Source organism: Rhinolophus sinicus, chromosome 2, assembly GCF_057876585.1.
Source record: "Rhinolophus sinicus isolate RSI-liver-muscle chromosome 2, RSI-T2T, whole genome shotgun sequence".
In the NCBI taxonomy this organism is placed as follows: Eukaryota; Metazoa; Chordata; class Mammalia; order Chiroptera; family Rhinolophidae; genus Rhinolophus; species Rhinolophus sinicus.
Window position 1 is genome coordinate 13,363,044 of NC_142502.1, and position 25,840 is coordinate 13,388,883.

The window sequence follows — 25,840 nt, forward strand, 5'->3', positions numbered from 1 at the left end:
CCGTGTTTCCCCGAAAATAAGACCTAGCCGGACAATCAGCTCTAATGTGTCTTTTGGAGCAAAAATTAATATAAGACCTGGTCTTATATTATATATTATATTATATTATATTATATTATATTATATTATATTATATTATATTATATTATATTATATTATATTATACTTGGTATGATATGATGATATGATATGATATGATGTAAGACCTGGCCTTATATTACAGTAAAATAAGACCGGGTCTTTCATTAATTTTTGCTCCAAATGACACATTAGATCTGATTGTCCAGCTAGGTCTTATTTTTGGGGAAACACGGTATCTTTTCCACCTAGTTTTTACTATAATTAAAATTGGTCACAACACCCCCTCTTTTGTCCTCTGTTTTCATGTTCATAGCATCTTACACCTGGATTTGTGTGGCCTCCACCTACAGAACAGTCCTTCCCCAGTCCCAATCCAGCCAATGCAGAGAAAGACAGTGTGTCAGCACTCCAACTTGACCATGGGTGCAGCTTACAATAAAATCATGCTCTCCGACCAGCACAGCATATGTTCCATATCCACATCCACGGCCTGGGCTGATAGCTGTGCAGTTCACCAATGTCCCCCACTCTTCACCTACACCTTCCCCTGATGGCTCAATTGGCCACGTTCCAGAGGTCAAGCTTCTGCCCAAGCTTTTCAGAAGCAAGTCTCAGCCTTGAACCCAGTGATAGATGAGAAAGCATTTATGGCCCTTACCCACATGCCCTCAGAAATGGCCCCCCTCCCCAGAGCCCCTGACTGCTCGTGGGAGTCCTGTCCCTTAGAGGCAGATATCCTGATACTGGTTTATGTAGTGACTCCATCTGAAAACCATCCTGGTGGCTGAACCCAGTCTTCTGTGCTACACCCATTGAATACAGTGCCTGAACCGACACCAACTTCCTGAACCCAATTAAGTTTTCTTGTCCTGCAATGTGCTCTGGCCTAAGGTTCTCTAGGGCCCCACTCCCAGCTTCAGTTGGCCTCTTCCTTGGCCTCACAACCAGCTTCAAATTGGAGACTCCCTAAGATATGATTTGATTCACCAAAAATCTACACTCCTTGCCTCACTGCGAATGGCTAGCAGATGTCCCAGGGAGTCTGTGCCAGTGCAATGGGGTTTTTCCTTTGAGTTTCAATTCCCTGTAATGGGATAGAACCCGCGACCTTGGTGTCATTAGCACCAAGCTCTCATCAGCTGAGCTCACCTGTTTCTAAGTTTCAGTGGAAGTTTAAGGTCACAGAGATTAAGCTGCCTTTTTCCATTTTATCCTCTGAAGAAAGTGAATTATCTTGATTGCAGAGGTTGCCCAAATAAAAATATTTCAACTTCACAATTTTTTGGAACAGTGTGTACTTCTAGTGGATGTGGAACAAGCAAGCAGGATGAGCTACCAGGTGTCAGCTACAAAATCCTTCTGAAAAGAAACCTGATAGCAGAGATGACTTGCTGAGAAAAAAGTGACTTTAAAAACAAAATCGTCAATCTGTTTGCCAGTCATTACCTTAGGAAAACACATTCAAATAAAAGAAGGGGACTTAAGTTATAGTTTCAGAACAATTTTTTTCTCTCAATTGTTTGGAAAGCTTTCATTGTTTGTGAAATCTCTTTGTTCCTAATTTACCCCCACTTACCTTCAAGAGGGATTTAAAAACATTCTAATAAGGGATGGAAAAGCTACATTGTTTGTCTTCAGCTTCATGAAGTACCTACTGAGTGAATCACACTAAACATTTGTGCTTCAGTTTTAAGCTAGGAGCGTGAAGGGTATGCGTGCAGTTAGTGGCTTTCGTGTATTCTTGCCATTTGCAAGGGTGGCTGCCTTCCAAAATCAAAAACCACAAACACAACCAAGAAAATATTAATCTGCAAGAAACTTGTCATTTGATATTGATATTGCACTATCGTGATGATGACGTTGAGTAAGCTCATCCAATGACATTTCCGAGCTCACCTGAAATATAGTTAAATACCAAATGGGGGGTAAAATAATTACAGTTGTGAAATTCATCTCTTACTAATTGCAAAAATAACAATGTACACAGATTCGTTGTAAAATTGCTGGTCAATCTCACTCTTAAAAGACAGAAAGAAACAAGTAAAAAGAAAAAGAATTGCCATAAAGACAGTTTCCTAAAAATGAAAGAAATGAAAGAGAAATGTTATCCCACTAAACCTGTATAAGAATATCAAAGTTGGGTTTCTTCTCATTTTATTCGCAAATAATTTGTGTACATGGTTGAAAACAGAAAATACAGAGAAGGAAAAAAAAGTAGAAAATAAAAGTCATCCATAATTTCCTTACCCAGGGCTAACTGCTTTTAACCTTTTTGTTGCCTATCCTGCCAGAATCATTTATTCATTCATGTATTCACTCTCCTGTTTAGGGTTCAATATAAGCCTATATAAATTACAATGCTTAAATACTAGTTGTAATATATATAATATATATTTCTATATGTCATAATTTGTAATGTTTGCAGAGTGTTCTTTTATAAATTGTGATTTCTGAACCAACCCCCACTGGATTGATTTTGACAATATATATCAAAAGTCATGGAAAAGGTAAATACCTTTTGACTCAGTAATTCAAGTTCGAGGAGTGAATCCTAAATAAATAATTATTGTGTGCAAAGATTTAGCAAGAAAGCCGTTCATTCACAGTCTTGTTTAAAACTGTGAATGCTAGAAACAATGTAAATACCAATAAATAAATAAATGATGGTTTGTCCATACTGCAGTATTAATGTAATCACCCTAAACATCGTGTTTTATAGGATTCTCAATAGCATGGGAAAATATGAAGTAAATAGGCAATGTAATCTCAAATCTGTAAATGTGTTCAAAACATATGACATATCTGGAACAATAAGATCATATCACTTTTTCAAAGATGCATCTTTAAGATACCAGCAAAATGAGATAGCTGTGAATAATTTTTTTTAAATATACAAGATCTTTTGGAGAAAATTAAAAATATTAGTGAAAGTCATTTAAAAATACCTAAAATAAATGAAGAGCTCTGTAATGTTAACAGATGTGAAGACTATCATAACAATGTCAGTTCTCCCTAAATTAATTTGTATATTCAATGCAATTTCATTAAAAGTTGATTTAAAAATTCATTGGAAGCAAAAATAGCCATAGATAGCCAAAACAATTTTGAAGAAGAACAAATTCCTTTTCAAGAAGGATTATAAAGTCAAAGTAATTACAAAGTTATGAAAATGAAAACCATGGTTTTAGTGAAGGCATGGACCAATAGAGGAAAGAAATAGCAAAGAGAGCTCAGAATCAAATTCTCTTATATAGGGGATCTTCGTGCATAATAGAGGTAATGTTATAGATCCGTGGGAAAGAATATATTATTTAATCAATAGCTCTGGGACAATTTTTATCCAGATGTAAAAAAATAAAATTATATTCATACCTCATGTCATACACGAAATTCTCTTTCAGGTGGAATCAGTAATAAAATGAGACAAAGGAAAGCTTTACTACTTTTAATACAGAATATAGATAAATAACTTTATGATGTCCAAGCAGGGAAGGCCTTACTACATAGAACTCAAAGCCCAAATGAGCTCTGATAAAGTATGATAAATTCCACAACTTAAAAATTAAATATTTCTATGAAACAGGAATATTTATGAAATACCATAAAATAGCAAAGAGAAGCTACTTGCTAGATTAATCCATTTACAATACATAAAGTAAGTTAAAATTAGAATTGAGAATATATAAGTAACTCAATAAAAAAACCCTATGTTTCTGTCATTGCTTTTGCTGGCATTTTGTTGCACTATGTTTGGACATTAAAATTCACGGCTGTTCTAAGTGTCTCCTTAAAGGATCTTTTTTCTTAACCCAGTTCATAATTTCTAACATTTGTCTAGTCCATTTTCATAAATATTAAAAGTGTTTCATGAGTCCTAGATAAAAATCACTATCAATTTATTTTAATGGTAGTTAATGTATTTTTCATTTCCATTTCAAGATTTTAAACTATTTTTTTCCTAAGTCAAAATTAACCTTAACTAATGCTCTTTTTAAAAAACAGTCATCTGTTTATAAAAAAAAAAAAGTATGCTTTAATTTCCTCAATTGACTAAGTAAACTCCAACTGACATGCTTGGGTGGGACATAGAGTTGATTGAGTGAATCCTTCGCCATCTATTTTACCAGCTATTTAGAAAGTTTTTGAAATATCTCATAGCTTTTAATTTCTCATAATTTTTTTAAAAATATGGTGTCTAATTTAATCATTTATTTTACTTTCTAATATCAACTTTTTGTTAATGTATTTATCCATCACCCTTTAATGTCTTACATCTGTCTTCAATCATCTTTTCAGATGTGGGTGTGGGACCTTCCAGTGGAACAGATTTAGATTTTCACTGAAAGTTTAAAACTGATTAAATTTCACAGTGACAACTAAAAATTGAGCCAGTATCTTCCTGCTTTCAAATAGAAAACTTAGTTTGTCTATAAGCTATGTTTATGGTGCTTATGGAATCTCTCTTAAATTTCTATATTTTTTCCTTAAACCCTGATATGCCCCAAATATGAAGAAGTAAACTCTTATTTTATCACAGAAGTTTCTCTCTCCTTTTTGTAATGGAGAAGCAGATTCCACTAGACTAGTCTGTCTTTGAGGAATATGCCCTAAATCTAAGTCTTTAGTTATAAGACTATTTCCTTATTTCTGTTTTCCTACTCACCCTATTATTATATCACCCTATTATTTGAAGTTCAAACCTATTTTTTTCTACTGTTAGGTCACCAGTTCTGCTTGGTCAGCTCTATGTGCAATTTTGGACCAACTAAGGTTTATGCCAGACATTTATGTGCTATCGCATCTAGTTTTCATTTCATACCCTCCACTGGTGTTCTCAGTGCTTCTGGTATTCTAAGCAGATTGCAAGCACAATAGCTCAGTATTCTACACTTCTCTTTCATCAGTCCTGCCCTCTCTTTTTCCTTTCTGCCTTTTCAAGTAGCATCAGTTCATCCATCTCACCGTCCCCTCCTGCCCCCCTACCCCCCGTGCCATTTCTCTGCTGTGCTCCTGCTGGCTTTCCTCTAGCCAGCTCTGCCTATTTGAATTTCAGCACTCTAAACTGGACCCGAGGGTTTTGTTAGAGTATTTTATTTTTTTAAATATTCTCATTATTTTTGAAATTTATCTTGCTAGGGTTTGTACTGCCCTTTATTATTTTTTTTTATCTTGATATTCGTCCCTGTATCAGAGGAATCTCCATTTTTTAATTGGATTTAAATCAAAGAAGTCACCTAGTCCTCACTCCCCTACCTTCCCAGTGGGTTAAAATGAAAAGTGCAGGTACGGATAGGTACTTTTCTGACCCATTACTATTACGGAAAGCCAGAAACTGACATCTCTTTGAGAGTAAACAATGCATCCCTGTGAAGTGAATCAATTCCACATGTACAACATTTAATTTTGGGAAGGACTCAACTAAATAAATGGTGGACTGCAGCCCTGGAGCAAATGTAAGTTATTCCAAAATCAATTATTATTAAAGAAAATGCTTAAAACTTATTTTTTAAAAGAAAACCTTTCATTTAATGAATTAAAACCATATTGAGAGAGAGAGAAAGAATGAAATGTGTGTAAATATATATATATTTTTAAATAGAGCTAATATCTGCCTACAAGAAAAAATACCTGGAAAATTTATGATGAAATGCATGTTTTTGAATCTTCCACAAAACAATAAACAAAAATATAGGCTAAAAAAAATAGCAATTATCATTCAACAGTAAAGATGCTATAGCTAGAACTTCTCAAGACAAATATCAATGAAAAGTGTTGGCTCCCAACAAAATAATTCATCTTGTCTGTGATAGTAAATATTATTAAAATAATTCAACACTAAGGAAATCTTATTTTAACTTAATTTTGGAAGTGGCTTTTTCATTCCCTTAAAATGTGATTTTCTTTGACTTAATGTAGTTTTATTTATCTGTTACGATAGTACTTGGTGCCATCACTTTTCATGTTTAAAATTACATAATAAATGTTCCACAGTACTATGCAAAGAGAGACAGACAAACAGAGAGACAGACAGAGAGAGAGAAAGAGAGATGCCATTATGGTAATGGTATTACTTGAGCCATGCTTAATCGTGTGATCTGATTGGTAGACTACACCAAGCGAATGATTTAGCTAAACACCAAGATAAACCAGGTCTTCTCCTTTTTCTGTTATCATTAAAATCATTATCAATAACAAATATTTTAATTAAGTTTTCAATAAACAAAGATACATTAAATGCAGTACCGGGCTGTTGGCTGGGTGCTGGTGGAAAAGCACAACCAAAGGTCCAGAAATTAACCGGCGTGGGCACTTGGCCACTCAAGAGGCCAAGCTGGAGTGGGACTTGGTGACTGAGTCCAGAGCTGAGTGGTTGACCTATCTATGGGTAGTAAACGACAGCAAAGTCTACACAATTAATTCTAGCAATAAGAGAAAACGAGCAGTCAGATAAGTGACCTAGGAATCAAAAATCAAAGTTTTGTGTGGATGGGGTCATGCCAAAGACTAGAAATGGAGGTGAGGCAGAGGATATGCCTTGAAGGATGTGTTAAAATCAAGGGAGCTGAGTCCAATCAGGAATCAAGAGCCAGGACGGCGGAAACTGCTCTCGCGGTTGGAATTCACTGCACACCAATGCCTCCAACTTGTCCTGGAGCTGCCAGGGTTCAAAAAGCTTAGCGTCTGGATTAACACAGAGGCTCTGACAACAGCTTACCTGACCTTCTGATTAACACGGGGAAAGAATATCATAGTACTCAGAGGAAAAAACTGATTTCTAGGGCGTCTTAACTGAATTAAAGAGAGGGCTTTTAGTAAACAAGAAAATGTATTACTAATAAAGTATGAATAAGCAACTTTGGATTGAAGGGAGGCATAAAAGGACAAGGTTTGTTCTGTGGTCAGTTAGCAGACCTGTTTGCTGCAGCCAAAGGTTTCTTAGGAAAGTTGGAAAGAGAGCCTAAAAAATTGGTGTGACTCAGAAGGCAAAGAAGTTTGAACGCCAGGGTTAGCAAACGCTAAATCATAGGTTCCTTGGGGCTAGTTACCACATTTTATATATCACTGATTATCTAAATTGAATTAAATACATAATAACTAGTTACCTAATAATTCTTTATTAATTGTGATGTTAATAATATAGTTGAATCACACTTTCTTTGGAGATTAGATTCAGTACAGAAGGCAAAAAGTGAGTGTACTCTTTATTACCCATTGTAACCAACTTTTATGGAGGGCTCACGACAAGCCAAACATAACACTCAAAGCTATACATTAATTCTTGCCCAACCTTATTAGGAAGGTATTATTATTATCCTCATTTGATAATAAAGAAACAGGGGGTCTGAAAAGGTTAAGTATCCTGTGAAAGGTCACACATCTCTAAACAGAGTTAAAATTTAAATCCAGGTGGTCTGATTCCAAAAGCTAAAGACTTAACCACAATGCTACACGATATGTGAATAATAACACCTAACATCTGTGTGCCAATTTATAATTATTGAAATGTAACTCATGCCTTTGACTCTCAGAATAGCCTGATGAGGAATTGGTGTTTCCACACAAGTATGTTTTCTATGAGATGGAGACCCATAAAGAGAGGGAAATAAATCTAGGATGGGCAAGATTTAACTTGGCAATAAGACACATTCTTAAGAATATTAACCAGACGTTGAAACCACGAAATACAAAGGGCCAGCCAGCAAACTTGACCTTGCTTGATTCCTGGAAGCACTGATATCTGTAGGGTCAGAACTGGTGGGTGAGCTGAGACAGCAGGATGTATTAGGCCCATCCGATCCTTGGTCTCTTGAGGAAATAAAGGGATTTGGTCATCATTTTATGAATGACCTCTTTTCCACCCCTAGGTTACCTGGACTTTGTGCTCAATCAGTGACCACGTTTTACCATGGTGTCTCCAACACTTTCACAGAGTAAATGCTCAATAAAGGTTATCTGTAAATGGTTTAGGCTAAGAAGTTTGCACTTGGCCTGGCATTTGTTATGTAAACTTTTCTAAATAAAACTGCCAAATATTTAATACAAAATACATGTAATAATAACGAGTCTTTCAAAGCAAGCTTTTAAAGATATAAACACCTAAGTATAATTTTATATGTTTCTCACTAATTTTTATTTGCTTAGTCAAGCTTAAACTAAACTGTATGTTGCCTCCAGGTATAACCAGAAATTTTTTTACACATTGTTCCATATTTTACCTTAGGATCCCTTTTAGGGCTGGCATATATTTCTGTGATTTCCAAAAAGTCCAACCTCAAGGTCTGTTGGTTTACACTTCCTGGATAAGTTTTCAAGCAAACATCACCAGACTGGCTTGTGTGATATTTAATCAGGAACATCTCAAAATTCACTGCCTTTTTCGCCTCTTCTTTTCTCTCTTCCACCAGGCAGAAACTAGAAAGTTTCACCAGCTCTTGGAACTCAAGTCTTAGGCATCACTATGTTATCCCTAGTAACAGGAAAGAGCTTATCTTAGTTATCTTCTCAGACTCCTATCTCAAAAAACTTTGTTCTTAAATTCTTTCTTTTATGTGGCTAAACAATTTGTAACGATGTTATAGCCATCTGCTTGTATCATTATTAACATCAAACTCATTTTTGAGACACTCCCCACTCAGAAGAGATTCACTTCCCAGGCTAATTAATGAAGAGGACAGATTTGTAGTTTTGTCCATTCTAATAGGTATTTGTAGTTGTCAGCTGTTCTACAAATTTAGTTCGAAATATAGCTCTATGACAGCTGCTGAGGTTGTTCCTCATATCCAGAAACTTGTATACACAACTTCTAACTTTAGAATCTGACCTTTCTGTTATTAATCTGAACTTTATTAATCATAAAACATGAAATTTAAGATTTGAAAGATGCTTTAGAGAGCACTGAATCTTAAGCCCATGTTTTCCAGAAGTGAAAACTGAGTTCAGAAAAATTAACTGACCTGCCCAAGGGTCCTTGGAAGAGTCAGACTCTTAACACTTGACCAGACTTCCTTCTACTTGACAGAGTCACCATTTTAATACCAGAATAATCTAGACATTTAAAAAAGAAAACTGACAGGCTTTACAACAAATACTGAAATTGTTACCTAAAAATAGTGAAAACATTTGGCCTGAAAGAGAAAATGTTCTTTTCAATTTATATTAAATATTAAGCAATGTGAAGCAATTAAATATTAAGTAATTCTTTTGAAAAATATCCATCACGCTCTCCATATAAATGTATTTTGGTACGTCAGCTGTGCGACTAAGCCAAATGCGTTGGTTAATGTTATTGTTGAAGAGTAGTGTTTTGTGTCCATAGTAATTGTTCTTAAGTCATAATTTTGGTCTATGTGATATTAATATCCCATCTGTGCATGTTTCTATCTTTCATGATGATCTAAATCACTTAGGTCTGCAAGGCTGTGCAAAACAATGAAAAGAGCACTGAACCACGACTCTGGATCTTGGCTTCCTGAGTGACGACGTCACCAGCTGTGTGACTTGGATAAGTACCGTGTTTCCCTGAAATTAAGACCTAGCTGGACCATCAGCTCTAACAGGTCTTTTGGAGCAAAAATTAATGTAAGATCAGGTATTATATTATATTATACCTGGTATTATATTATATTATATTATACCCAGTATTATATTATATTAATTATATCATATTATATTATATTATATTTATTATATTATACGGGTATTATAGTAAAATAAGACTGGTCTTATATTAATTTTTGCTCCAAAAGATGCATTAGAGCTGATGGTCCGGCGAGGTCTTATTTTCGGGGAAACATGGTACAATGAGCTGAACACAAGGAGGTGAATCAGGTGACCTTCAGGTTCTTTTCAGCTCTAAACACAATTCATTATCCTAATCAAAATATTGGAAATGAAAGGCAAATACATGAAATTTTATGAGGCCTGAAGCTTACAGAATTTAAAAGCAGCAATTCATTCATACAATTACTGCCCCCAGAGTTCTGCATTTGTTTAAAGCTCTAGCCACAGAAAGGGTCCTTACATCATTTCCAGAACCATTTATTTTTGCAAAAGCTAATTATGGAAACACGAGGGACCCTCTCTGAAATTTTTGCCTAGCCTTAAAAAAACTGTCAGCATTTCTTGTAACATTTCTTGAAAAGGTAAATGAAGATCCCTCTTTTAATCCTTTAAGAACCAAAGTGACCTCTAAATAAGCAATCAAATTACTTCAGTATAAAAATAATTAAATAAAAATAACAATACGATTATCAATGTTCTTTGGTTAATTTTATATATGCAGCGAACTTCTACTAAAATATTAAAGCAGCCTTACATTTAATTGTGTTTTAATCTGCACTCATAAGCAGATTAAACATTCATAAACATACACACTAATGTACATCTGAATAACTTAGTGAAATCTAGCATATCTGAAACTAGCCCATATATTCCCAGCAGTATGGGTCACATCTCCTCCGAGGTTTTTCTACCTTATTGTATCTATTCATCACGTATATAAGAGAGGCATAAAAATAAAATGCACATCTGTATTCAGCACTCCAACACAAGCTGCCAGAAATGCTACACAGGGGATTCCTACACTGATAGGGGGAAAAGAGTAAATGACCCCATAGGTCCCTCCCAAGTCCAAGATTCTATGACACTCTGTTATTATTTTTTAGTCCAAAATCTTAAAAGCTAATATTTCTGGTTGCGATTACAGAAATGGTCCCACTTTGCCATACAACTCTGACAGCCCCTCTCGCGCAGACTAAGGATTCAGCCATTTGACTTGTTTTGGCCCACTGGATAGCATCAGATAATGCAAGCAAAGGCTTGAAATGGGCTTGTGATTTGGGTCTTGCTCTCTTTGGTGCCTCTGCCATTACCATGGAAACATACATGGACTAGCCTATAGGAGGATGAGAGACACGTGAAGCAAAACTAAGTCATCCCAGTTGCTCCAGCCAAAACAGCCAGATAGATGAGTGAGCCCAGCCAATCTCAGTAGCCTCCTAACCGATCTCCCCAGGATATAATACTTGCTTATTGTTGTAGGCCATTGATATTTTGAGGTGAGGTTCTGTTACGTGATGAGAGCTAACTACTATACAGGTAGTTAACTCCCAAGTGGATATTTTCCCTTAAGTAGAAAAACAGGACTCTTGATTCTCAATCTATTCATAGCTCTACACTTATGTATTTTCAGTCTTACTCATTCATTCTATGAATTCACGCATGCCACGACTATTTATTGACTGCCTAACATATGCAGGCATTGATCTAAGTGCTTGCAATACATCAACGGACAAAATATATAAACATGTTTTATTTGTTTGTAAACTCCCAACTGTAGCTTACATTCTAGTAAAGGAGACAGACATCAAACTATAAAGATAATCTAAAAAATTAACTGTATGATGTATTAGAAGGTGGAAATGCAATAGAAAACTAAAGAAGTAGAGTAGAATGGGGGCGTAGAGAGACTGAGTACTGCAGGATGTGTGAATGATGCAAATTTCACTATTAAAATGAATTGTCAGGGTAAGCCTCATGGAGAAATTGATATTAGATCAAATAATTTAAGGGAGCTGAAGGAGTTAAGCACACAGATGTCTGGGGGATAACATTCCAGGAAGACAAAAGAGCTAGAGTAGATGCTCCAAGACAGAAGTGTGCCTGACATGCAAGAATGCCCACAAGGCTAGAGTGAAGTGAGCAAGAGACAAAGTAATAGGACAGGAGATGAAAAGGAAAAGTGGGGAAAAGGCAGATGATCTAGGATCTTATGGCCCCTGTAATGACACTAGCTGAGTGAAATGGGAAGCTATGCAAGGCTCGGAGAAGAGTCGTGATATGATTTGGTTTCCATTTTTAATGTGTCTGTAGGGAGAATAGACTGCAGGGAAACAAGGGAAAAGCAATAAACTTGGAGAAAAATGATGGTGGTTCAGACCAGAGTGGCAACAGTAAAAGTGAAGAGAAGAGGTCAGATTCTGAAAATATTTGAGGGTAGAGCCATCATAATTTCCTGAATGTGAGATATCAGGGAAGGAGAGGAGTCAAAGATAACTCAATTTTTTGGGCCCAAGCAATTCAAAAGATGGCGTTATTAGCTAAAATGGGAAAGATTGCAGATAAAGCACATTTGAGAGAAAGATAAAGGATTTGGGTTTGAACAAATCGAGTTCGATATGTTTATTAGACATTCAAGTGAAGAAGACACATGAGCAGTCACATGGAGGTGTCAGGAAGCTGATGGCGGTTTTGAGCGAGAGGTATAAAATTGAGAGAATCGTCAGCATACAAACGATACTTAAAGCTATGGGACTAGAAGATGTCACCAAGAAGTGAGTACAGAGAAAAGGTCCTTGGACCAAAGTCTGGGCCACTCCAACATTAAGAGGTCAGAAAAGAAGATGAGAAACACACAAAGACCTAGAAAGAGTGATCTATGGAACAGGAGGAAAACTGAAAGAGCATATTGTCCTAGAAGCCACGTAAAGAAAGCACATTAAGGAGGAGAGAATTATCTAATGTGTCAAATGTTGCTAATTGGTCAGGATGAAGGCTGAGAATTGACTATTGAATTTAGCAACAGGGAGGTGATCGGTAACCTGGACAAAGGCAGTTTTGATGGAGTGGTTAGTAGGGCTTCAGTCTTCGAATTGAGCTGATACCATCATACTCTGCCAAATTTGTAAGAAAGGTGCTTAGTCTATGTTAAGACATCTGAAGGTAGCATGGTTCTTGTAAGGATCAAAGCATTGGGTTGCCTGCCATCATGCTTCACCCAACTAAACTAAAAGACACAGGACTGACCTGCCTCCATCCCTCTGAGGCAGCTGAAGGCATTGGGCATCAGGACATCAATTTCATTTTTACCAAATTTTGAAGAAAATAACTAATTAGTCATCTCATTTTTTCACTCATGCTACGTTAATGAACAAATTTCTTTTCCCCTTGGAATTTCATCACTATGATTGCTATGTCTTTCCTGTCGTGGTTTCTTACCACTCATCTTTTCTGACCCTGATGTCATTACCTAGCTCCTCTTTGCTTTAAAGTCTACAACGCTGAGTTAGTCCTGACATGTTCCACATCCCCTCCTACTACCACAGCTGCCACCACTTCTAAGCAGAAGTAGAAAGCTATTCATAGGTTAGCTACGAACCGGTTAGCCTGAACTCCCTTAGCTCCCAAGATCAACAGATCACTGCATGAAGTCTTGGTATCATCAGGTCATCTGGAAGAATAGAATAAGATGGTTTCTTTTACTCTGGATTTCTTCTCGCTGGAGTGCATGTATGTGTTTGTGTGCATTAACTTATATGTTATATGCCACCCACATTTTTAATAAATTATTTTTCATGGTAAAAGTGAGTGGTGGTATAAAGAGGTGTACTGGGAAGAGAATGAGCTCTGAAACTAGCATCTAGGATTCTAGGCTCAATTCTTCTGCCAGGTAGTCCTGAGACTGATCAAGGCACTGACTCTCTCTAGCCTCGGTTTTCTTACCTAAAAGATGAAGGGTTTACATTAGACCAGTGGCTTACAAACTGTTCCTTGGAGACCTAGGGTTCCCAGAAGGTTTCTGAAAAATACCATATTGAGTGAAGAGAGGTTATGCTAAATCTGCTGTTCTCGCCTTCATAGATGGAGAATTTGCTACTGCTTGTGGAAGAAGAGTTTGATTGCTTTAAACATTGCAAAACATTGGAATTTTTTAATCTTTAAGCATCTATTTATGATTCAAGAACTTGAGTTAGTATATTTATGTACAAATGAAAAATGACAATATGGGGAAATTTTGTATAAAATAAATATCTATACTCTGAATTAGTAAAATAATATTTTTAATATAAATATATAGGTTGCTACTTAAAACAACCTGAATGTCTTTGGTCAAGAGCAACTAGCTTTTCTTTAATATTTTTCTTAAGTCAAATCATGAACCTGAACTCCCAACCCTGCCTTCTGAAAATGCTTGGATCTATACGCAACTGTAATTCTCCCAAGAATTACTGAACAATCCCAACAAAGTAATTCACAGTTGCATTTTTTAATTCATTGATTTGGTTCTACCATCATTAATAATAATAGGTTGATAACTTTTGGTAAAATATAGCCAATGAAGGATTAAAGGAAACCTAATTTTCTAGATTGGGAGCTCATCCCATCAATAAAACAAATTACAGTAACTCATGATGATAAATATTAAACTTAGGCAGCAAAGAAATATTTTATTTTCAAAGTTTTCATTGGAATTCTGTGCTATTCTGGACTCCCGACATACATTTCCCCATCATTATTATCAGTATCTTATTTTCTCACTTTTAACTGTAACATTTATTTTTTAAATTTATTGTTTTATATTATTTCTCAAAATTAAACTGCAACATTGTCATCAAAATAAAGACTAGTCAGTGATTATTAATTTATCTCAAATTTCCTCTTAATGTGTTACAAGGAAGCCAGAATGGGCAGCACATGAGTCCTGCACATTAAATTTAATTTCTGTGTGCCAATTTCCTCATTTGAAAAATAAAAACCTTGCCACCAACACACTTATGAGTCTACTGTGAGGAAAGAATTTTCACAAGTTTGTGTAAATCTCTAGCATTATAATGATGATAAACAATAAATCTCACTCATCATGAAGCTTTATCCAGTATATGACACCAAAAACAAAAAATAAAATTAAAAAGCAGGTGTGTCTGAGCCAGGTATTTTTTTCCCTACAAAGAAATTAGATATTTATACCTATTACAAGTGCACTGAGTATTTAAGATAGGAATTATTTTTAAGATAGAAGAGATATACCATGTTTCCCCAAAATAAGGCCTAGCTGGACCATCAGCTCTAATGTGTCTTTTGAAGCAAAAATTAATATAAGATGCAGCATTATATTATATTATATCATATCTGATATTATATATTATATTATATTATATTATATTATATTATATTATATTATATTATATTATATTATATTATATTATATTATATTATATTATATTATATTATATTATATTATATTATAGACCAGGTCTTATATTGTAGTAAAATAAGACTGGCTCTTATATTAATTTTTGCTCCAAAAGATGCGTTAGAACTGATGGTCCGGCTAGGTTCTTATTTTCGGGGAAACACAGTAATAGCTAACACTTGTGGGGGTTCTTTAAGTATGTAAAGTACTTTCCCAAATTATGAACTGTGATCTTCACAACAAACTTATTAAATAGAAATTATTTTTATTTTATATCTCAGGATAGCAAAGCTCATAAAAGTGATTATAACAGAATTGCTGAGCAAATCTGAGGAGGAGCCAATATTTGGACCAAAAATTCCACGTGTGAAAGTCTTCCTCTTTCCACCAAAACAATCTGGAATGCCAAATTCCTGGATAACAATATGCACACTGGAAGTCAGATGGCCTGAGTAATATTCTGGGTTGGACTAAACCCAAGAGTGGTTGACTAACGCTCTGAATTTCCACTGGCCACTGGTCTTCCATTCCCAACTTCCAATGCAGTCTCAACTTGGCTTCTGGATTTCTATCTGCCATTTCACATGCAAATGTCCTCTTAGTACTGTGAGGACATTGGTGGAAGGGACTAGGGACTTAGTCATGCTTGCTCTCTCCATAATAGCTTACACAAAAGAAACCCTAAGAAATAACTATTGAAATAGAGTTCATTCATTAATTCATGAAAAAAAAATCTTGAACACTTACTTTTTGTCTTGCTTTGTGTTAGATCAGTAAACAAGACTGAGAGAGTCCCTGCCATCATGGAGTTTATGGACAGATGCTAAACAACACATCATAATAGTGACAAGAGCTCAGAGAAGAGTTGCTCGTTACCGTGTTCCCCCGAAAATAAGACCTAACTGGAAAATAAGCCCTAGCATGATTTTTCAGGATGACATCCCCCGAACATAAGCCCTAATGCATCTTTTGGAGCAAAACTTAATATAAGACCCGGTCTTATTTTCAGGGAAACATGGTACAAAAGGTAGAACGCAGGGAACGAATCCAGTGTGAGGCAACGAGGAAGGCCTCCCAGAAGAAGAGACATTTAATCTACCATCTGAGGCTAAAGGGGAGGGAAACAGGAAGAGGAAAGAGCAACCTGGGCAGAGAGACCAGCACAGGCACGAAGATGGGAAAACGCATCCCTAAGGCACATCTTAAATCCTGCAGGTTACTGAATCCCCCTGTCTCAGAACCAAATCTAATAATGACCTTGGAACAATCAGGGTACAGTAGGCATCATAACAGATTAAAATAATGACCGTGAAGATAAATCCTGTATTCTTTGAGATTTCAGAACACTTCAATAAAGTTAGGCAACCTTGTATTAAAGGAGGAGGTAGGTGTGTGGTGCTCTTTCTTTTACCTGAAACTAAACACTTTATGTCATGTGTAGAGATTAATGGGTGTCTAGCCTGAGTAAGAAACTGCATTCTTGTGAAACCAGCAGGAAAAAGATTTACTCAATTACAGCTGTTCTTTACGAGTAACTTCAAATTTTATAGTTAGTTATAATTATACTTCCAGTTGTAAATTAAGCCTTTATTCAGTGGGATTCCAGGAATTATCATACAAGGTGTCATGAGGTAATGTGTGGTATCCAATGTTATAGAATATACAATTAATTATTATTGCCTTATGGCAACTACTTCTGAGATGTTCTCACAGCCTATAGTTTTACAACTTTAAAGCTTGGCATAAAACTTATACACATATATAAACTACCAGAAAGACACATGTTTTCATTAAATGTAGACAGATACTCAACAACCATTGAGGAATCTTTATAGGATCTCGGTATGTGCTGAATTGTGTCCACTGCCCCCAAAATTCATGCTGAAGCCCTCACCCCACTACTTTAGAATGTGACTGTATTTGGAAGTAGAGTCTGTAAACAGGTAATAAAGATTAAATGAGGTCCTAAGGGTGGGGCCCTAATTCAATATGACAGATGTCTTTATAAGAAGAGGGAAAAGCACCAGTAATGGGCACACACAGAGAAAAGGTCATGTAAGGACACAGAGAGGAGGCAGCCATCTAAAAGCCTGGAAAAGAGGTCTCACCAAAAACTGAATTTTCTGGCACCTTGATCTTGGACTTTAGCCTCCAAAACTGTGAGAAAATTAATTTCTGTTGTTTAAGCCTCCCCGTCTACAGACTTTGTTATGACAGACCAAGCAGACTAAAACAGCAGCAAACTAATACAGATGTATATTTTACAGTTATAAATACACATGTACAATTACATGTATCGACACACAGACTGTCTAAATGCAGTTAAGTTATCTAGATCCTATTTGAAAATAGTGAGAAGACTTGTATTATGTCTTTGCATATTAAAAATGAATATGTTAAATTAAAAATAAGTGTGTATAATTTATATATAGGCAGTCAGACTGTATCTGGATATTAATTAGGAAAAATAGGATTGTTTTTATGAAGTGGGGCCAATTTATGGGTATCCTAAAAGAAAAAGATGTTTTGAACATATTCACAAATTATTTCAGCTTTCAGAGATGGGTTTAATCTACCTTCAATCACCAAAGAAGAATATTAAACTTGGACTCCAGTGTTCCAATTAAACTTTTTACGTGTAGCTGTTATATTCCTGTCTCTTAGCAAGTTACCTTAAGAAGCTTTTTGTGAGTATCATTAAGCCTGACGGATTCTTCAACAGCACAAAGAAAGATGAATTCCTTAAATATTTAATCCATTTATGACTCAAAATGTCATTTCCTGAATGTGGCTGTTAAATTCTTGGAATTAATTACCCTTTGAATTAAAGCTGCTTTTTCAGACATTCAAGACACATAGTTCACACAAAGCATAGTAAATTCAATTATTTCCTCTGTTCATCAAGAGAATTTATTCCAAATACTATATTCAAAAAGCTCAACTTGGCATGCTTAGGTATGACCATGGAATCTAAGAATCTTTGACTGTGAGCTTTGCAGCAATCAGGGATGTCTTCATCCTATCTCAATTCTTGGTTTTTCCTCTGCTCCCCACTCTGTCTGAGTACTAATGGTTAAAGGTTAGCCGCCCTCTACTTGCACAATCACTATTCTTTTTCATTGCAATTTTGTTTTCCTTACCTCACCCCAATCCTTGACTCCTTCAAAAAGCTTTTCCCCACTATGACCAGCAGGCAGCACCATCATCCATCCATCCCTCCCCTCGGTATCATCCTGAAACACTAAATGCACCCACGACTTTATTTTAATTGCACATTTCCTATTTGTTCTTTCCCCGTATTTTTAAGGCTGTCCGAGACTAGAAGCATTGCTCTTCAAAACTAGACCCCCAAGAATGCCAGGAGATCAATCAGGCAACCACATTTACGGGCCTACCCCCAGAACCAGACACTGCATTCCCGTGTAGGATGCTGGAAGACCAGATAAATGAGGGGACAGAAAACCACACATACACACACCCACAGCCACAAAGACCCAAGCACTGGGGCACAGGTCCTGAGTGCTTTGTGACGTGTTAGCACTCAGTACTCATTTCATGGCTCCCAGCACCAGGCTAGATGCTGAGATTATGGCAGTTGCTGGTTGACTCAACTTCTAAAGGCAAAAGCTGCCTTTTGACAGAAATTCAAATTCCCTAAGAGAGGTTACATGATTGAAAGATTGTAAATAAACTATTTAGCTTTCACATTTACAAATCTCAGTTTAGGGAAAGTTTATTCTCAGATACCATTTTTCTAGCAATATAAACAGTAACTGAAAAATATTTCTAGAGTAATTTACTGAGCAATCTTCCTTTCCTTGCACCACCACCTCCCACACACCTTTGATTTAAAATATAATTATTTACATTGAAAACATAAAATGCAAAATGGTGTGTTCGAATTTCTAGTTCCAGCCACTTTCTGCTTTGGTTAATAAAATGTATTCTAAAAACACTTTTGTTGCAAAGAAAAGTAAGAAGAAAAACTAATTAGAAGAGAAAAACACGAAACTCCCATGGTGATTGGACTAGAAATAGCCAACACTGGGCGGTAGACATGAAAACCCATTGCTTGTGGGTGTCCTGTGTGGAAGGTACCTACCACCTTTCATCATGCCCACTTCGTAGCACTTGCGGAGCCGGCAGGCCTGACAGCTCTTCCGCCTGTTTTTATCAATGGTGCACTGGTTGGTGGCCGGACACATGTAGTCATTATGTCCTGTGAAAAGCAGGAGGACAGAATTAATATTATTTCAGGAAGCGTAGCCAGTCAGAATCTACAGGGAAGCTGTCTGGAGTATGTTTTCATATCACTTACGTGGCCTTACTATATCGTTAGTTCAGCCTGTCATCCTTTTTCCGTCCTTCTCTAAGTGTAATAAAAAAAAAAAACTCCTTTAGTCTTAATATCTGCCTCAGCCAATGGCTTTGGGAGGTAGTTCTTCGGGCAAATCACCTTCAGTTCATACAACTTACATTTGAGGGCATGTTTTATACACACACACAAGGTTAGGTATTCTCTCAGCAGATAAAGTCCTTTATTTTATCTTTTCTTTTTTTTTTTTTTTTTTTGACCCAGGCCACTAGCTAAATTATTGTCAGAATAAAACTGTTAGAACTTTCAGAAGTTTCAAAGTGGCCTTCTTAAATACAATTGAAAGAATCTTTAAGTAGGTATTCAAATGCAGCTCTAATACCTCAATTCAAGTTGTGAGGTGGTGAGCTGGGCTCCAGGCAAAGTTCAGTCCTGAAGTTAGTAAGTTAGTCTATCACTTACTAGCAGGAGGACACTGAGCAAGAGAGTCAACATCTCCAGGTCTCACTTTCCCTGTGTTTAACCTGGAGAAAATAACGGCACCCACTACATAACGTTATTCAAAGAATTAATGGGAAAATGCATGTCAAGGTCTTGCACAGTACCCGGATGTGGAGTGCACTCAGTAAATATTAATAATACTGTTGTTGTTACTGTTATTTTGTGATGAAGTTTCTTTCTTCTCTGTCTTGTGTATTGAATCTCTCTTGCTCAAATGATTCTTTCTCATTAGCTCTTAGAAATCTGTCCCCCAAAAGAGGTCTCCCTCAACCTCACGTCAGTCTCAAACTCTCCTTCTCAGCTCAACTCCTCATCGATGTCTATACTCAAGGTCTCCTGTTTCCTAGGCAACTCTCCTGCACAGCTCAACGCACCCCAGCCTGTTTTCCACCTTAGCTGCCCCATAAAAGCAGCTTCCCTGATATCACCCATGACTCCTACTGCTGAATTCAACGGATCTTTTCAGTCCACGTCGTACTGGATCTATCAGAAGTACCTGACAATCCCTCCCATCCTCTTGAGATATGGTTCTTTCATTTCCCTTGGCTTCTATAACACAAAACTCTCCCCAAGTTCCTTCTACCTCTTAGGCTGTGGCCTCCCCATGTTATTTGCAGATTCACTCCACCCAACATTAAGCCAGAGCTGCACAGGGCTCAATGTCAGACCCTCTCCTCTTTTTCCCACTCCATATCTCCCACAAGAGAATCTATTCCACACCTAGAGTTTCTATTGTTATGAAATGCAGATGACTCACAGATGTAAGCTCCCAGCCCAACCCTCTTCTCAGAGCTCTGGGGACATATGAAGTTTCTGCTCTAAGATTTAGAAGTCACCTCTATTTCTTTAGCCATCAAAAGAAGTCTGGTTTACAATGTGCAGAATATTAAACTTCATAAATTAATAAATGCTGGCATTTTTTATAATAACGAAGTCAATTTATATAAGTCTAAATTTACACTTTAGAAAATGTCCTGAATTTAGATTAAGGAGATAATATGTAGTATTTTAAAATGTGTTTCCCATTCTCAAAAAAAAAAAAAAAAAGTGAGTACACCATATTCCACCCTCTAATTCAGATTCTCTCTTTAAGTCTATTTTTTCCATTTACTGAAGGCAAGATGCAACATGTAGTGAAATGTTTCAACTACAGAACTATTAGTTCTTTATTCAACTTAAAGGTCAGTCCTAATTAGAACAGGGTGGAGTGGGGACTTGACAAGAAGTGCTGGTCTCATAAAAGGTGCTTCTCCATCTTTAGATATACATTATAAAATCCGCTATGTAAACTGGCTTCAGATTGAATTAACATCTGCCCTCTTCTACTGCAAAACAGGAACAAGCCAACTAGTCAGCAGACTCACAAACCTGTTACTTTAGTAAGAGACCATACATTGTCTCAAATATCCAGTCATTGCTATTATTTTTAGAATTGTCCTTACCAATAGGGAGAAATTGAGGAAATAATAGAACCAGCAACAAAATTTACCAGGGCAGATGTAAACTCTAAGCAGAAGGTGTATTCTTCTAATACCTCAAAGAAGCTTCTAGTTTGGTTGCCTATGTTTTTCTGCAGCACATGCTGATTTATTTTAACTCTAAAAAAATGAGCTTATATTAAGCTTCCGAAGTATATGCTCAATAATCAATCAAACCCAAAGTCACTTGCTCTCCCAAAAGCTAACTGTTTTGCAAGCCACAAGATGGAAGAACCTAATTGGGTCAGAGGCCAACTGGCTAAGCATTGTTTGGATTAACCACCCTTTGTGGATATATATCTTTATAGAACCATGTGAAATTCCTGAACTAACATGTTTAACACATAAAAGACTCGGTATTTGTGTGAGGAATTCATTCTTTAACAAGAATGAAAATGGCTTCACAGCAGAATCATGTTCATAATGCAAAACTTTTGTGACAAAGCTGGGTTTTCTCCTGCCTAAACCACACTGAAATTGAAAACTGATAAACTGGCAACAAACAAGAAAAACATAATAGGTACATATTTGATATATAAAATTAAAACAAATTCACCAAACACCATTAATAACAATGTGTACAATTTGTAAGTCTTCAACTTACATTAGAAGAAGGGAAACAACAGACTTTTCTAAGTGAAATTTGGTAAAGGTGTGTGATTAAAGCAATTGGTTGACGTTTCTTCAAGAAGAAACTTCTTTTTAAATTTGATTATTTGGTCTTGTGAAAACAATGCATGAGAAAATCATACTGAAGTGGAGTTAATTTTTTAAAAGACAACTCACACCAACTGTTAATGAACCACACAGTGTTTTTAATGAAGAGACTAGAGGACTCTGTGTACCTGTGATCAGATTGGCTCCAAGTTCCTTTACACAGGCCTGGATGAAGCAGAAAAGGCAGAAGGCTACATGTGAGGTCCAGGTGAAGTTTTGGAGAAATAATCACTATTTTCTTATGCACCAAAAAATAAAAATAAAAAGACTTCGGGCCAATAGGAAGTAGAGAGGAGAGGAGGTGAGTGAAACATGCAGGAAACGTGAAGAGTGAGGAGAGAAGACCTCTGTCTCTCAGCAGGAATGAGCAGCAGGAATGAGCACACCTGCTGGGGCAACAAAAGGGCTCACGCACAGCTTTTCCCCAAGCTTCACTGGGAGGCTTTCTCTTGACTTACAGTTCTTCCTTTTCTGTTTATTTCTCCCCTTTCAGTAGCAGCAGGTTTTGCATTATTATCATTACAGAGAAAGTCTGTATTTGTTAGTTACAAAAATAAGCAGTAACTCACATTCAGAGATTCAAAAGAAATATAAAAACAGAGCTAATTAAAACAAGCAGGTGAGAATGTGGAGAAAAGGGAAGGCTTGTGCATGGCTGGTGGGGTTGCAAACTGATGCAAGCTTCTGTGGAAAACAGTATGGAGAGTCCTCAGGAAATTAAAATTAGAACTACCGTAAGATCCAGCCATCCCCGCTTCTGGGTATATGTCCGAAGGAAATGAAATCAGGATATCAAAGAGATATCTGCACCCCATGTCCACTGTAGCATTATTCACAATAGCCAAGATATGGAAACAATTTAAGTGTCTGTCAATGGATAAATGGATAAAGAAAATGGAGTATTATTCAGCCTTAAAAAAGAAAGATATCCTGTTATATATTACATGGATGAACCTGGAGGGCATTATGTTAAGTAAAATAATCCATACAGAGAAAGGTAAATACTGCATGTGTCACTTATATGTAAAATCTAAAAAAAGATTTAAAAAAGTGGACCTCATACAAACAGAATAGAAAAGTGGTTACCAGGGACCGGAGGTGGGGGGAGGTTGGGGGAAATGGGGAAAGGTTGGTAAAAAGGTACAAACTTTGAGTTATAAGATGAATAAGGTCTGAGGATCTAATGTATATAATGGTAACTGTAATTGTATAACTGAAATTTGCTAAGAGAGAACTTAAATGTTCTCACATGCACAAAAAAGGGGGAAATAGCTGAGGTGACAGATGTGTGAACTAACTCAACAGGGGATCCTTTCACAATATATACATATATCAAATCATCACATACTCTTTAAGTATCTTATAATTTATTTGTCAAGTACACCTCAATCAAGCTGAAAAATATAGTAACACAAACAAGAGCTGAAACGAATTTAATATTGTTTATCCTTCCTTTTGTCACACTTTTCCCTCAGTACATTGTGGCAGCCACCTCAGACCAAATCTCATCTCTTTATTGAGCTTCAGACCTGTATACCCACTTGTCCACGGTCCATCTAGACTTGAATATCTCTCTGACTCTTCAAGATGGATGTGTCCCAAACGTAACCGTCCATCTTCTTTCCTCACCAACCTGTTCCTATTCTCTACCACACCATGAAGCCCGAGACGGGGGTGTGATTTTACTCTACACTTTTCCTCATTCGAACCTCACACACACATACACACACTGATCAAATCAATTATTTTTAAATTCTTTTTCAAAGCAAAAGAAATTTTGCCCTGAGTCCACTGTCACTACCATAGCCCATACCATCTCCCTCCCAGTCTATTATGATCGCCCACTAAGACACCCCCTGCCTCCCGCCTTCTCCTGCCAATTTGACAGAGTGATTTTTCTAAAATCATACACCATCATGCCACAATCTTCCTTTAATATTCTGATGATCCTCAAAGCTCTAAAGATAAAATCTAAACACCTTAAGACATTTTACCAAGCTTTTCCTGATCAGCCCTTACCTCCTTTCCTAGCCTCATCTCTCTAGACCATTCTCTAGTCTGATCCAAATTCTAGCCATGTCCTCCTGTTCAAACATGCCATGCTCCTTCTCAGCTCTGGGACTTTGCACATGCCCTTCTTTCTTGTGGGAGCACACTTTGCCAACTCTTGGCCCAACTGGCTCCTATTCATCTTTTAGGTGTGTCCGTCAAGATACCAGTTCCTCTGGGAAATCCTTTCTGCCCCTCCAACAATGCCTAGCTTTTGTCCAGTCATAGTGCTTACTATGATGGACTTTAAGAGCTTGTCTCAATCCCCAGGTTACTTTAGTCTTGACAAGGGATGTCTCATTTATCACCATGTATCCTGTGCCCGGCACATTCTCAGACACACAGTGGAGCTCAACGGTACTTGTTATCTGAACAAAGCAGAGCCTCTAAAGCTCTGTGTGGCCCCTTGCCACCCACAATCTCGTCTGAGTGGGGAGACTGAAATTCCACAGAGGGAGTATTCATTAAGAAGATGATGACCCTGAACAAAGCAATGGCTTCTACACCCCAGGACCCCAAAACTCAAGTTCACAAGAGCAAGACTTTGTCCTAAGGGAGGTGAGAGGAGCAGGAAACCAGCCAAGAGAGAGATGGGTCATCTCTTCAACACTGGGTGGAGCCAGACATGACCACAAAGAAAGGAGCAGCTTTTCCCAGATACAAGGCGCCAACAAGTAAGAAACACAGTCTGGTATTACCGGTGAATTATCTCCATTACTATGTCTATTTTGATGCCTTGCTAGTTTCTAATATGAATGTATTTTAAGATTGTCCCCAAATAAAAATCCACATATTCTACTTATTCTAATTATTCCAAAGTTTGTTCTTTATAGAGATGCTTACCTGAATTAAAATGTGCTTTTTTTTCCTCTAACATTTTGGTTATGTGTGAATTTTAATATGGCTCCTTTCACTAATAATGATTTGTTTCCACCATATTTTAACTTTTTTGAACTTTAACTTTTCTGAAGTTCAACCCTACAAGGTGATTAATTACTTCCTTGATTCAACTCCCTGTTCACCACTCTCTCCAAAGAAGAGGTTTCGCTGAGAATATAACGGGTCTATTTTATTATTTCCCATAGACAATTAAATGTCTTGTAAAAGAATTATTAACAACATTAAAGTATTAATAGGGGAGTAGGCACATCTTGATTGAAGGATTTCCTACAGAGACTATATGGACTGTTCAGTAACTGAAGCTAAAGTACAAAGTGTGCTACTTGTGGCTTATATAGTTGAAGATAAAAATATTTGCTGCATTCATATTACATAAATCTGAACATCAATTTGTCTCAGTAATGCAGTTCTGTGATATAGGTGTGTAGTGTTATTTCTTTTTTTCTTTTCTTTGTTTTTTTTCTACTATTTTCTAAGTTTATAAAATCAGAACTTGTACTTGAACTGTGCTTTCCAACTATTTCTATTTCTAATTGACAGGTTTTAAAGTGCTCCATGAGCTTGCAACACACGGAAGCACACACAGATTTACTCCATGGCCAAAACAATTTCAATATATATGGCATCAACTCTTATTCTATGATTTTTTTATAAATGAACTCAATAAAGACACAGAACTCTGAGGGAAATTATGCATTAAAATCCAGGAGACGTTCATGAGGTTAGGGAAAAGCCAAGTATGAAAAGTAGTAAAAGGTTTTGCACCATTAAGGAATAAACACTTAACATTTCTTATAAACACATATAAGCATTTAGCTAACTGTTCAT

At 36.6% G+C, this 25,840-nt stretch overlaps 1 protein-coding gene across 3 annotated transcripts in view; it reads right to left on the reverse strand.

The window, feature by feature from the left end:
- ESR1 (estrogen receptor 1) overlaps nt 1–25,840 on the reverse strand; it is a 354,777-nt gene that overhangs the window by 168,811 nt on the left and 160,126 nt on the right. For all 3 annotated transcript variants that reach the window (XM_019735446.3, XM_019735444.3, XM_019735445.3), the window contains exon 4: nt 19,155–19,271. In XM_019735446.3, coding sequence (XP_019591005.3) covers nt 19,155–19,271 — 117 coding nt within the window. The remainder of the gene's footprint in view (nt 1–19,154; nt 19,272–25,840) is intronic.